At 40.2% G+C, this 14,763-nt stretch overlaps 1 protein-coding gene across 1 annotated transcript in view; it reads right to left on the reverse strand.

Moving 5' to 3' along the window:
• LOC100658060 (olfactory receptor 2G3-like) overlaps window positions 1-14,763 on the reverse strand; it is a 36,133-nt gene that overhangs the window by 7,410 nt on the left and 13,960 nt on the right. Inside the window, exon 2 of the mRNA XM_023540329.2 lies at window positions 14,330-14,422. Within this exon, the coding sequence (XP_023396097.1) occupies window positions 14,330-14,422 (93 nt within the window). The remainder of the gene's footprint in view (window positions 1-14,329; window positions 14,423-14,763) is intronic.

Genomic DNA, 14,763 nt, shown 5'->3' on the forward strand with positions numbered 1-14,763 from the left:
CCAGTTGCTCCAACCATGATTGGAAAGCCACACACTCAAGCGTATGTTCCTTTGCACATGCTGGTTTCTCTCTCGTCCCCCTACAGTAGCTTGCTGAAGATCTCTTTATCCTATAAGACCTGGATCAAGCATTGTCCCTTCTGCGAAACGTCCCCTGACAGCCCCTTCTCTCTGTTCATATTTTGCTTCATCTTCCTCCTCTATTTAGTTTTTTTTTTTTTCTTCCTTATGAACAGTTTAGAAGCTTGATCTGTGTTTAAGTTCCCCTTGCCTTCCAAATGCTTAGCCTAGTTTTGGCCTGTAGAAGCTATTTAATAAATGTATGACATTTATTATTTAATTTTATTTTTTATTATTTAATATTATTTAATTTTTATTATAAAATAATTTTTATTTTTTATTATTTAATATTATTTAAGAAATGTATGATATTTAATAAGTATTATCACATACTTTGGACATGTTATCAGGAGTGATCAGTCCCTGGAGAAGGACATCACGCTTGGTAAAGTAGAGAAAAAAAAAAAGGAAAACCCTCAACAAGATGGATTGACACAGTGAGCTCAAGCATAATAATAATTGTGAGGATGGCGCAGGTCCAGGCAGTGTTTTCATTCCGTTGTACACGGGGTTGCTATGAGTCAGGACCAACTCGATGACATCTAACAACATGAGATGAATAGGTAGATTCTGTGGTTACTCAGATTGGTATATTTAATTTGCTTCCGTAGTTAATCTATTCCCATCTTCAACTATTGCCCTCTGTCCATAAATTCTCAGGTTATGTTGATCTTAGCAATTTTTTTAAAGCCCACTTAGAGTTATTGTTATTTCAATTCAAGGTCTTTCAGCTGTTGTATTTTCCCTTGCCACAACATATTTTTTCCAGTCCTAATATGTAGCCAGGACTGAAATTTACTGGTGGTGTTTGTGGGAAGGGTGTCATGATTAGGCTTGAGAGGACTATCTGTTAATATTTTACCTCATGTTACCCAGAATAATCCACCTTAAGTGAGAGGATTTGCTTTAGGGATCCCTCCGTGGTATTTACTAGAAGAGAAAGCAAATGTTAACACATGTACTCAAACTTAACCTGGCCTCTCCCACCCACTTTACCTTGAAGTTGAGAGAAGGGGTGTAGCGAAGCCAGGAACCAGCACTTGGTATGTTAAGATCTGGGTCAGAAAGATGTGGATTTTCTTCATCTGGGAGAGGGGCGGGACTAAGCGGAATTCAGTCACAGGAGAGGAGTCTTGCTGTAGTGAGAAGGTTCCTCGCTGAAATTTATTCTTTTGTCTCCTCTGAGACCAGAGATATTTGATGTATTTTTTTTTTTTTTTATTAGTCCAGGTGCCACATTTGGAGAGAGAAGCATGTAGAGGGATTTCTTCTCCTTTTAAAATCTCAGCTTCAGAATAATCTTTGCTCTGGGGAATATGCCTGAATGAGCTGAGGGGAAAATCCTGAAACAATAAAACTGTCCTAGAGCAGGAATGGAAAAGAATCCCTGGGGATGTTTGTTTTCGTATCAAATAATGTGCAGAGGGATAGACTGAAGTCCATCAAGGGAACTCTTTGTAAAAATTACAATCAATTATTTGTGAACCAGTATATATTAAACATAAATATATCACTTCAGCAGAAAACTAAGTAGCTTTGTAAATGCCATCTTTATGAAATACTATATTTCACAATACTGTTTTTCCTAAAAATTTCTTTTTACATACTATAAAACCATCATACTATTTTTCTCTTCCCATATTGCTAACATCATCACTGTTAGTGGAACCCTGTTGTTGTTGTTGTTAGGTGCCATTGAGTCGATTCTGACCCATAGCAACCCTATGCACAACAGAACGAAACACTGCCCGGTCCTGAGCCATCCTTACAATCGTTGCTATGCTTGAGCTCCTCATTGCAGCCACAGTGTCAATCTATTTCACTGAGGGTCTTCCTCTTTTCCACTGACGCTGTACTCTACCAAGCATGATGTCCTTCTCCAGGGACTCATCCCTCCTGACAACATGTCCAAAGTAGGTAAGATGCAGTCTCGCCATCCTTGCTTCTAGGGAACATTCTGGTTGTACTTCTTCTAAGACAGTTTTGTTCGTTCTTTTGGTGGTCCATGGGATATTCAATATTCTTTGCCAACACCACAATTCAAAGGAGTCAATTCTTCTTCAGTCTTCCTTACTCATTGTCCAGTTTTCACATGCATATGATGCGGTTGACAATACCATGGCTTGGGTCAGGCACACCTTAGTCTTCAAGGTGGCATCATTGCTATTTGACACTTTAAAGAGGTCCTTTGCAGCAGATTTACCCAATGCAATGCATCTTTTGATTTCTTGACTGCTGCTTCCATGGCTGTTAATTGTGGATCTAAGTAAAATGAAACCCATGACAACTTTAATCTTTTCTTCTTTTATCATGATGTTGCTCATTGGTCCAGTTGTGAGGATTTTTGTTTTCTTGATGTTGAGGTGCAGTCCATACTGAAGGCTGTGGTCTTTGATCTTCATTAGTAAGTGCTTCAAGTCCTCTTCACTTTCAGCAAGCAAGGTTGTGTCATCTGCATAACGCAGGTTGTTAATGAGTCTTGCTCCAGTCCTCATGCCCCATTCTTCTTCATATAGTCCAGCTTTTCGGATTATTTGCTCAGCATACAGATTGAATACGTATGATGAAAGAACACAACCCTGACGTACACCTTGCCTGACTTTAAACCAATCAGTCTCTCCTTGTTCTGTCCGAACAACTGCCTCTTGATCTATATAAGGGTTCCTCATGAGCACAATTAAATGTTCTGGAATTCCCATTCTTCGCAATGTTATCCATAATTTGTTATGATACACACAGTCGAACGCCTTTGCATAGTCAATAAAACACAGGTAAACATCCTTCTGGTATTCTCTGCTTTCTGCCAGGATCCCTCTGGCATCAGCAACGATATCCCTGGTTCCACGTCCTCTTCTGAAACCTGCCTGAATTTCTGGCAGTTCCCTGTCAATATACTGCTGCAGCCATTTTTGAATGATCTTCGGCAAAATTTTGCTTGCTTGTCATGTTAATGATATCGTTCTATAATTTCCACATTGGGTTGGATCACCTTTCTTGGGAATAGGCATAAATATGGATTCCTTCCAGCCAGTTGGCCAGGAAGCTGTCTTCCATATTCCTTGGCATAGATGAGTCAGCACCTCCAGCGCTACATCTGTTTGTTGAAACATCTCAGTTGATATTCCAACAATTCCTGGAGCCTCGTTTTTCGCCAATGCCTTCGGAGCAGCGTGGACTTCTTCCTTCAGTACCATCGGTTCCTGATCATATGCCACCTCTTGAAATGGTTGAACATCGACTAATTGTTTTTGGCATAATGACTCTGTGTATTCCTTCCATTTTTTTTTTTAAACAATTTTTATTGTGCTTTAAGTGAAAGTTTACAAATCAAGTCAGTCTGTCACACATAAGCCTATATACACCTTGCTACATACTCCCATTTACTCTCCCCCTAATGAGTCAGCCCGCTCCCTCCCTCCAGTCTCTCCTTTCGTGACCGTTTTGCCAGTTTCTAACCCTCTCTACCCTCCCATCTCCCCTCCAGACAGCAGACGCCAACACAGCCTCAAGTGTCCACCTGATACAAGTAGCTCACTCTTCATCAGCATCTCTCGCCAACCCATTGTCCAGTGCCTTCCATGTCTGATGAGTTGTCTTCGGGAATGGTTCCTATCCTGGGCCAACAGAAGGTTTGGGGACCATGACCACCGGGATTCTTCTAGTCTCAGTCAGACCATTAAGTCTGGTCTTTTTATGAGAATCTGGGGCCTGCATCCCACTGATCTCCTGCTCTCTCAGGGGCTCTCTGTTGTGCTCCCTGTCAGGGCAGCCATCGGTTGTGGCCGGGCACCATCTAGTTCTTCTGGTCTCAGGATGATGTAAGTCCCTAGTTCAAGTGGCCCTTTCTATCTCTTGGGCTCATAGTTATCGTGTGACCTTGGTGTTCTTCATTTTCCTTTGGTCCAGGTGGGTTGAGGCCAATTGATGCATCTTAGATGGCCACTTGTTAGCATTTAAGACCCCAGACGCCACACTTCAAAGTGGGAGGCAGAATGTTTTCATAATAGAATTTATTTTGCCAATTGACTTAGGAGTCCCCTGAAGCCATAGTCCCCAAACCCCTGCCCTTGTTCCGCTGACCTTTGAAGCATTCAGTTTATCCTGGAAACTTCTTTGCTTTTACCCAGTCCAGTTGAGCCGACCTTCCCTGTATTAAGTATTGTCCTTCTCTTCACCTAAAGTAGTTCTTATCTACTAACTAATCAGTAAATAACCCTCTCCCACCCTCCCTCCCTCCCCCCTCTTGTAACCACAAAAGAATGTGTTCTTCTCAGTTTATACTATTTCTCAAGATCTTATAATGGTCTTATACAGTATTTGTCCTTTTGCCTCTGAATAATTTCACTGAGCATAATGCCTTCCAGGTTCCTCCATGTTATGAAATGTTTCACAGATTCGTCACTGTTCTTTATCGACGCGTAGTATTCCATTGTGTGAATATACCACAATTTATTTAACCATTCATCTATTGACGGACACTTTGGTTGCTTCCAGCTTTTTGCTATTGTAAACAGTGCTGCAATAAACATGGGTGTGCATATATCTGTTCGTGTAAAGGCTCTTATTTCTCTAGGGTATATTCTGAGGAGTGGGATTTCTGGGTTGTATGGTAGTTCTAACTGTTTAAGACAATGCCAGATAGATTTCCAAAGTGGTTGTACCATTTGACATTCCCACCAGCAGTGTATAAGAGTTCCAATCTCTCCGCAGCCTCTCCAACATTTATTATTTTGTGTTTTTTGGATTAATGCCAGCCTTGGAATCTCATCATAGTTTTAATTTGCATTTCTCTAATGGCTAATGATCGAGAGCATTTTCTCATGTATCTGTTACCTGCCTGAATATCTTCTTTAGTGAAGTGTGTTCATATCCTTTGCCCACTTTTTGATTGGGTTGTTTGTCTTTTTGTGGTTGAGTTTTAACGGAATCATAGAGATTTTAGAGATCAGGCACTGGTCGGAGATGTCATAGCTGAAAATTTTTTCCCAATCTGTAGGTGGTCTTTTTACTCTTTTGGTGAAGTCTTTGGATGAGCATAGGTGTTTGATTTTTAGGAGCTCCCAGTTACCTGGTTTCTCTTTGACATTTTCAGTAATGTTTTGTATTCTGTTTATGCCTTGTATTAGGGCTCCTAATATTGTCCCTATTTTTTCTTCCATGATCTTTATCGTTTTAGTCTTTCTGTTTAGGTCTTTGATCCACTTGGAGTTAGTTTTTGTGCATGGTGTGAGGTATGGGTCCTGTTTCATTTTTTTGCAAATGGGTATCCAGTTATGCCAGCACCATTTGTTAAAAGGACTATCTTTTCCCCAATTAACTGACACTGGGTCTTTGTCAAATATCAGCTGCTCATATGTGGATGGATTTACATCTGGGTCCTCGATTCTGTTCCATTGGTCTATGTGCCGGTTGTTGTACCAGTACCAGGCTGTTTTGACTACTGTGGCTGTATAATATGTTCTGAAATCAGATAAAGTGAGGCCTCCCACTTTCTTCTTCTTTTTCAGTAATGCTTTACTTATCCGGGGCTTCTTTCTCTTCCATATGAAGTTGGTGATTTGTTTCTCCATCACATTAAAAAATGTCATTGGAATTTGGATCGGAAGTGCATTGTATATATAGATGGCTTTTGGTAGAGTAGACATTTTTACTGTGTTAAGTTTTCCTATCCATGAGCAAGGTATGTTTTTCCACTTAAGTAGGTCCCTTTTAGTTTCTTGCACTAGTACTTTGTAGTTTTCTTTGTATAGGTCTTTTACATCTTTGGTAAGATTTATTCCTAAGTATTTTATCTTCTTGGAGGCTGCTGTGAATGGTATTGTTTTGGTGATTTCCTCTTCGATGTTCTTTTTGTTGATGTAGAGGAATCCAAGTGATTTTTGTATGTTTATCTTATAACCTGAGACTCTGCTAAACTCTTCTATCAGTTTCAGTAGTTTTCTGGAGGATTCCTTAGGGTTTTCTGTGTATAAGACCATGTCATCTGCAGATAGAAATAATTTTACTTCTTCCTTTCCGATCCGGATGCCCTTTATTTCTTTTTCTAGCCTAAGTGCTCTGGCTAGGACCTCTAGCACAATGTTGAATAAGAGCGGTGATAAAGGGCATCCTTGTCTGGTTCCCGTTCTCAAGGGAAATGCTTTCAGGCTCTCTCCATTTAGAATGATGTTGGCTGTTGGCTTTGTATAGATGCCCTTTATTATGTTGAGGAATTTTCCTTCAATTCCTATTTTGCTGAGAGTTTTTTATCATGAATGGGTGTTGGACTTTGTCAAATGCCTTTTCTGCATCAATTGATAAGATCATGTGGTTTTTGTCTTTTGTTTTATTTATATGGTGGCTTACTTTAATGGTTTTTCTAATATTAAACCAGTCTTGCATACCTGGTATAAATCCCACTTGATCGTGGTGGATTATTTTTTTTATATGTTGTTGAATTCTATTGGCTAGAATTTTGTTGAAGATTTTTGCGTCTATGTTCATGAGGGATATAGGTCTGTAATTTTCTTTTTTTGTGGTGTCTTTACCTGGTTTTGGTATCAGGGATATGGTGGCTTCATAGAATGAGTTAGGTAGTATTCTGTCATTTTCTGTGCTTTGAAATACTGTTAGTAGTAGTGGTGTTAATTCTTCTCTGAAAGTTCTGTAGAACTCTGCAGTGAAGCCGTCTGGGCCAGGGCTTTTTTTTGTTGGGAGTTTTTTGATTACCTTTTCAATCTCTTTTTTTGTTATGTGCCTATTTATTTGTTCTACTTCTGAATGTGTTAGTTTAGGTAGGTAGCGTTTTTCTAGGAATTCATCCATTTCTTTTAGGTTTGCAAATTTCTTACAGTACAATTTTTCATAATAATCTGATATGATTCTTTTAATTTCATTTGGGTCCGTTGTGATATGGCCCATCTCGTTTCTTATTTGGGTTATTTGTTTCCTTTCCTGTATTTCTTTAGTCAGTCTAGCCAATGGTTTGTCAATTTTGTTAATTTTTTCAAAGAACCAGCTTTTGGCTTTGTTAATTCTTTCGATTGTTTTTCTGTTGTCTAATTCATTAAAAAAAATATTTTTTTAATTCATTTAGTTTCGCTCTAATTTTTATTATTTGTTTTCTTCTGGTGCCTGATCGATTCTTTTGTTGCTCGCTTTCTATTTGTTCAAGTTTTAGGGACAGTTCTCTGATTTTGCTCTTTCTTCTTTATGTATGTGTGCATTTATAGATATAAATTAAGCTCTGAGCACTGCTTTTGCTGTGTCCCAGAGGTTTTGATAGGAAGTGTTTTCATTCTCTTTGCATTCTATGAATTTCTTTATTGCCTCCTTAATGTCTTCTACAACCCAGTCTTTTTTGAGCAGGGTATTGTTCAGTTTCCAAGTAGTTGATTTCTTTTCCCTGATTTTTCTGTTATTGATTTCCACTTTTATGGCCTTGTGGTCTGAGAACACGCTTTGTAATATTTCTATGTTTTGGATTCTGCAAAGGTTTGTTTTATGACCTAATATGTGATCTATTCTAGAGAATGTCCCATGTGCACTAGAAAAAAAAAGGGTACTTTGCAGCTGTTGGCTGGAGTGTTCTGTATAGGTCTGTGAGGTCAAGTTGGTTGATTGTAGCAATTAGGTCTTCCGTGTCTGTATTGAGCTTCTTACTGGAAATCCTATCCTTCTCTGAAAGTGGTGTGTTGAAGTCTCCTACTATAATTGTGGAGGTGTCTATCTCACTTTTCAGTTCTGTTAAAGTTTGTTTTATGTATGTTGCAGCCCTGTCATTGGGTACATAAATATTTAATATGGTTATATCTTCCTGGTCAATTGTCCCTTTAATCATTATGTAGCGTCCTTCTTTCTCCTTTGTGGTGGATTTAACTTTAAAGCCTATTTTGTCAGAAATTAATACTGCCTTTTTTTTTTTTTTTACTCCTGCTCTTTTTTGCTTGTTGTTTGCTTGATATATTTTTTCCATCCTTTGAGTTTTAGTTTGTTTGTGTCTCTAAGTCTAAGGTGTGGCTCTTGCAGGCAGCATATAGACGGATCATGTTTCTTTATCCAGTCTGAGACTCTCTGTCTCTTTATTGGTGCATTTAGTCCATTTACATTCAGGGTAATTATAGATAAGTATGTGTTTGGTGCTGTCATTTTGATGCCTTTTTATGTGTGTTGTTGACAATTTCATTTTTCCACTTACTTTTTTGTGCTGGGACATTTTTCTTTGTAAATCGTGTGTTCCTGATTTTCATAGTAGTCGAATTTATGTTTGCTGAGTTGTTATGTTTTTCTTGGTTTTTATTTTGAGTTATGGAATTGCTAGACCTCTTTGTGGTTACCTTAATATTTCCCCCTATTTTTCTAAGTAAAAACCTAACTTGTATCATCCTGTGTCGCCTTGTTTTCCTCTCCATATGGCAGTTCTATGCCTCCTGTATTTAGTCCCTCTTTTTGATTATTGTGATCTTTTACATATTGACTTCAAAGATTCCCTGTTTTGAGCATTTTTTTCTTTTAAAATTAATCTTAATTTGTTTTTGTGATTTCCCTATTTGAGTTGATATCAGGATGCTCTGTTCTGTGACCTTGTGTTGTGTTGGTATCTGATGTTATTGATTTTCTGACCAAACAATTTCCTTTAGTATTTCTTGTAGCTTTAGTTTGGTTTTTGCAAATTCTCTAAGCTTGTGTTTATCTGTAAATGTTTTAATTTCACCTTCACAGTTGAGAGTTTTGCTGGATAAATGATCCTTGGCTGGCTGTGTTTTCTCCTTCAGTGCTCTATATATGTCATCCCATTGCCTTCTTGACTGCATGGTTTCTGCTGAGTAGTCTGAACTTATTCTTATTGATTCTCCTTTGTAGGAGACCTTTCTTTTATCCCTGGCTGCTTTTCAAATTTTCTCTTTATCTTTGGTTTTGGCAAGTTTGATGATAATATGTCTTGCTGATTTTCTTTTTGGATCAATCTTATATGGGGTTCGATGAGCATCTTGGATAGATATCCTTTCATGATGTCATCATGATATCTTTCATGATGTCAGGGAAGTTTTCTGTCAACAGATCTTCAACTATTCTCTCTGTATTTTCTGTCATCCCTCCCTGTTCTGGAACTCCAATCACACACAAGTTATTCTTCTTGATAGAGTCCCACATGATTCTTAGGGTTTCTTCATTTTTTAAAATTCTTTTATCTGATTTTTCTTCAACTATATTGGTGTCAATTGCTTTATCCTCCTCCTCCCCCACTCTGCATTCCAATTGCTGAATTCTGCTCCTCTGACTTCCTATTGAGTTGTCTAATTCTGTAATTTTACTGTTAATCTTTTGGATTTCTGAATGTTGTCTCTCTATGGATTCTTGCAGCTTATTAATTTTTCCACTATGTTCTTGAATAATCTTTTTGATTTCTTCAACTGCTTTATCAGTGTGTTCCTTGGCTTTTTCTGTAGATTGCCTTATTTCATTTCTGAGGTCATCCCTGATGTCTTGACACATTTTGTAAATTAGTTTTTTATATTCTGCATCTGGCAATTCCAGGATTGTATCTTCATTTGGGAAAGATTTTGATTCTTTAATTTGGGGAGTTGTAGAAGCAATCATGGTCTGCTTCTTTATGTGGTTAGATATCGACTGCTGTCTCCAAGCCATCTATAAGATATTGTAATGATTTATTTTATATTTGCTCACTGAGTCTTATCTTGTTTTGTTTTCTTTCAATATACATAGTAATATACATAGTATACATAGATGGGCTACTAGATTGCGCTGTCTTGATTGTTGTAGCCTTTGAATAACTTATGTCCTCTTACCAGCTGGTTTGGGCTGTTACCAGATATATAAGCCTGAGTCCATTCACTATTCTTGAGTAGAATCTGATTTTGGGTTGCCAAGTGTGTGGGGTCGACTGTCACCTATTCGCTTAGAGGAGTAGAGGTGATAGTTGTGTACACCAGATTCTAGGAGCAGCAGGGGGTCATATTCCCAGGGAGGCAGAATGCTGACAGGCTTCCCCCAAGTGCCAGTGAGGTAGGTGTGTCTCTATTCCTAAAGCGCTTTGGTGGGTTGTCTCTGTAGTTGTACCTTAGGCACCCAATGCATGTACCTCTACAGATTGGTAGGTGTCACTATCCTCAGACCCCTGTGGCAGGAGGCTAGGTGGTTTGGGTAGAGCTTCAGCCCTCGGTTCCCCATTGTGGATCAGTGAGGGCTCTGTTTAATAGGTAGAGATATCAGACCTGGAAAACTTGTCTTTCTAGTAATCTACTAAAACAATTACAGTCAGATCACTATCAGAATTGCCTTTGCATTATAATAGCCATCTTGTTGCCTGTAGGGATGAAAGCCCAAGACTGTGGATCTCATATGCTTGGCTGGAGCTGGTTCTGTATTTTAATCCAATTCCGGGAAGTCAGGGAAGGATTTTTGGCCCCTGGGTTTTTTGTAGCTGCTTCTCTCAGGGCAGGAGAATGGGTTAGGAGAAGACAAAATCAAATCAAAACAAAACAAAACCCACAGAGCACTTCACTCTCTGGCCCAGGAAATTCCAATGTTAATGAAGCCGCCTGGGAAGGGGAGGGGAGAGATCAGATAGATAGGAGAGATTAGCACCCAGGAATATAGACAAAGTTACTTATCTTGCTTGGTGATGACTGTTTTATCTGAGATTCCCGAGGGGTATGTAGCCTGTGTGCATTGGCTGGGTCGAGATTGCCCCCCGAGGGTCAGGCCTGTGTCCTGTGCTTGTGCTGCCTCAGAAGTCATGGGCAGTTCCTTTGCTCCCAGTCCAAAGCCCAGTGTCAAGGTTCCCCGGCTGAGACGCCGCACTCCAGGATCCAAAACCAGTTGTTGCCTCCAGGTGATTTCTTCTCCTGTCAGCTGTGTCGCTGCGCTGCCTGTGTGCACCAGCTGGGCTTCCCCCGAGGTCACCTTTGGGGGCTAGGGCTGTGTCCCATGTTTGTGCCATCTGAGAATGCCGTGCTCAGCTCCCTGTGCCCAGTCCAAAGCCCGGCGCCAAGGTTTTCTGACTGGGACGCTGGCTCCAGGCTCCGAAAAGAGTCGCTGCTTCCCCATGGTTGCTTGTTCTCTCATTAGCCCTGTCAGTGTGCAGCCTGCTTGCACTGGCTGATTCTCTATGGAGGTTACCATAGGGGGCTATGGGTTAGGGCTGTGTCCCGTGTCTGCCCCACCTCAGCATGCCGCAATCAGCCCCGCCACTCGGCACCCGGGAATCGCGAGGGCTCAAGGCTGTGGCGCGGGTCACTGGTTCCAGAAGCAGTCGCTGCTTCAGGATGCAGCTTTTTGCTCCCCTGTCACTCAGGTCAACTCTTTAGATCTGTGTTTGATGATCAGGGTTCGTGAATTGTCATATATGTGATCGATTCACTTGTTTTTCTGAGTCTTTGTTGCAAGAGGGATCCGAGGTAGCTTCTACCTAGTCGGCCATCTTGGCACTGCCTCCTCCTTCCATCTTTTTTTATGCTTCCTGTGTTGTTTAATATTTTCCCCATAGAATCCGTCACTATTGCAGCTTGAGGCTTCAATTTTTTCTTCAGTTATTTCAGCCTGAGAAACACCAAGCTTGTTCTTCCCTTTTGGTTTTCCACTCCCAGCTCTTTGCACATGTCATTATATTACTTTACTTTGTCTTCCTGAGACAATCTTTGAAATCTCCTGTTCAATTCTTTTACTTCATCAATTCTTCCTTTTGCTTTAGCTGCTTGATGTTCAAGAGCAAGTTTCAGAGTCTCCTCTGACATCCATCTTGGTCTTTTCTTTCTTTCTTGTCTTTTCAATGACCTCTTGCTTTCTTCATGGATGATGTCCTTGATGTCATTCCACAACTCGTCTGATCTTCAGTCACTGGTATTCAATGAGTCAAGTCTATTCTTCAGATGGTCTCTAAATTCAGGTGGGATATACTCAAGGTCATGTTTTCACTCTCATGGACTTGCTCTGGTTTTCTTCAGTTTCACCTTGAACTAGCATATGAGCAATTGATGATGTGTTCCACAGTCGACCCCTGGCCTTGTTCTGACTGATGATATTGAGCTTTTCCATCGTTTCTTTCCACAGATCTAGTCAGTTTGATTTCTGTGTGTTCCACCTGGCGAGGTCCATGTGTATAGTCTGCGTTTATGTTGGTGAAAGAAGGTATTTGCAATGAAGAAGTCGTTGGTCTTGCAAAATTCTGTCAAGCGTCTGTCATTTTGTCCTAATATGGGGGCTTGCTTGTTGCTGTGATGCTGGAAGCTAAGCCACCGGTATTCAGATACCAGCAGGGTCACCCATGGAGTACAGGTTTCAGCTGAGCTTGTAGGCTAAGACAGACCAAGGAGAAGGACCTGGCAGTCTAATTCTGAAAAACATTAGCCAGTGAAAACTCTATGAATAGCAGCGGAACATTGCCTGATATAGTGCTGGAAGATGAGCCCCCCGGGTTGGAAGGCACTCAAAAGGTGACTGGGGAGGAGCTGCCTCCTCAAAGCAGAGTCGACCTTAAAGACGTGGATATAGTAAAGCTTTTGGGGCCTTCATTTGCTGATGTGGCTTGACTCAAAATGGAAGAAATAGCTGCAAACATCCATTAAATAATCAGAACCTGGAATGTATGAAGTATGAATCTAGGAAAATTGGAAATCATCAAAAATGGAATGGAATGCATAAACATTGATGTCCTAGGCATTAGCGAGCCAAAATGGACTGGTATTGGTCATTTCGAATTAGACAATCATATAGTCTACTATGCTGGTAATGACAACTTGAAGAGGAATGGTGCTGCATTCATTGTCAAAAAGAACGTTTTAAGATCTATCCTGAAGTACAATGCTGTCAGTGATAGGATAATATCCATATGCCTACAAGGAAGACCAGTTAATATGACTACTATCGAATTTATGCACCAACCACTAGGGCCAAAGATGAAGAAATAGAAGATTTTTATCAGCTGCTGCAGTCTGAAATTGATCGAACATGCAATCAAGATGCATTGATAATTACTGGTGATTGGAATGTGAAAGTTGGAAAGAAAGAAGAAGGATCAGTAGTTGGAAAATACGGTCTTGGTGACAGAAGCATTGCCAGAGATGTAATGACAGTCGAGCTTTAGAGATGATAAAAACTGACTGGATTTGTTTTTGAACATATTATTGACTGCAAAGACTGTTTTCATACCAGGGGAGGCCGGCAGTGACCTGATGCAAGCCTAATTTGGAGAGAGAAATGCCACAAATATTTTATAATTAAATTTCAACCAACTTTATTTTATTTATTTATTTTTTTACTATCTGTTCTTCTACAGCCACATTATTTTACTGAAGTGTAACCCAGATTTGATTCACAAGAAGTCATTCTCTCCCCTGTCTTCTGCCTTTTCCTCCTTATCTGGGTCTCATTCATGTAGTTGGTTATACAGACTCCAGGCCTCTACATTTTAAGAGAAATCTGGCTTCTATCAGATAATGGTTATGGAACACGTTAGTTAAAAAAGACTCAGAAAAATAGCAGGAGTTACAAAGAGGTTGTTTGAGGGAAATAGAAGGAACACTTGAAAACTGTTAATGAAATACAGCTTCTTGGGAATGAAGTCGGAATCCTTTGAGCAAAATAATAGTTTATTGTTCACAAGTGTCTGCTGGAGCTGCCAATAATATTGGAACATGGGCTTCCTCAGGGTCAATATTTAATTTTTGTAGTATCAAAACTCCTCTGTATTCTTAAAATATTAATGTCTCTTAAAAGCAGTGTTTTCACATTTCAGAGAGCACCAAAGTTTCCTTCCAGGAGTATTAAGGTGCAAATATATTCCTGCTCCATTGTAGTTTGCAAGCTGTACCAAAAAACCTAAACCAGATCCACTGCCATGGAGTCGATTCTGACTCATAGCGACCCTATAGCACAGGGTAGAGCTGCCCCATAGGGTTTCCAAGGCTGTAATCTTTACTGAAGCAGACTGCGACATCTTTCTGCCGTGGAGCGGCTGGTGGGTTCAAATTGTCAGCCTTTTGGTTAACAGCTGAGCACTTTAACCACCATGCCACCAGGGCTCTTTTCCTCCTCTAAACCAAAAGCAAAACAAAACCCGTTGCCTTTGAATTGATTCCGACTCATAGTGGCTCTGCGGAGCAGAGTGGAACTGTCCTATAGGGTTTCCAAGGAGCAGCTGGTGGGTTTGAACTGCTGACCTTTTTGTTAGCAGCTGAACTCTTAAACACTGTGGAAGAAGGAGACTTACCTGAGAGTATGAGCTTTTGAACCTGGAGGCAGAGATTAGCAGATGCTGGAGCCAATGGTGTTACCTCAGTGTAGAAATTCCCTGGCCTATGAACTGGAGGACAGGAAAACAAGGGAAGAAAAAAACTTGACTTTTCTCACAAGATCTGCTCCTCCCTCAATCTTCCCCAAGTTACCTAGGCCGGAAGTCTTGATATCATCCTTGATTCCCATCTCTTCTCCATTTCCCACATCCAATCCATCAGAAAGTCCTCTTGGTTCTACCTCAAAATTATCCTAGATAAAACCACTTCCCTGGTCCACATTTTTCAAGTGGATTACTGTGCTACTCTCCTACTCAGTGTGCCTGCTTCCTCTCTTGCCACTGCTTCAATCCAATATAGAAACAGGAGTTTAAAACATGAATCACTTCCCAGCCTGCATAAAGCTCTTCAG

Source organism: Loxodonta africana, chromosome 2 (genome assembly GCF_030014295.1).
Source record: "Loxodonta africana isolate mLoxAfr1 chromosome 2, mLoxAfr1.hap2, whole genome shotgun sequence".
In the NCBI taxonomy this organism is placed as follows: Eukaryota; Metazoa; Chordata; class Mammalia; order Proboscidea; family Elephantidae; genus Loxodonta; species Loxodonta africana.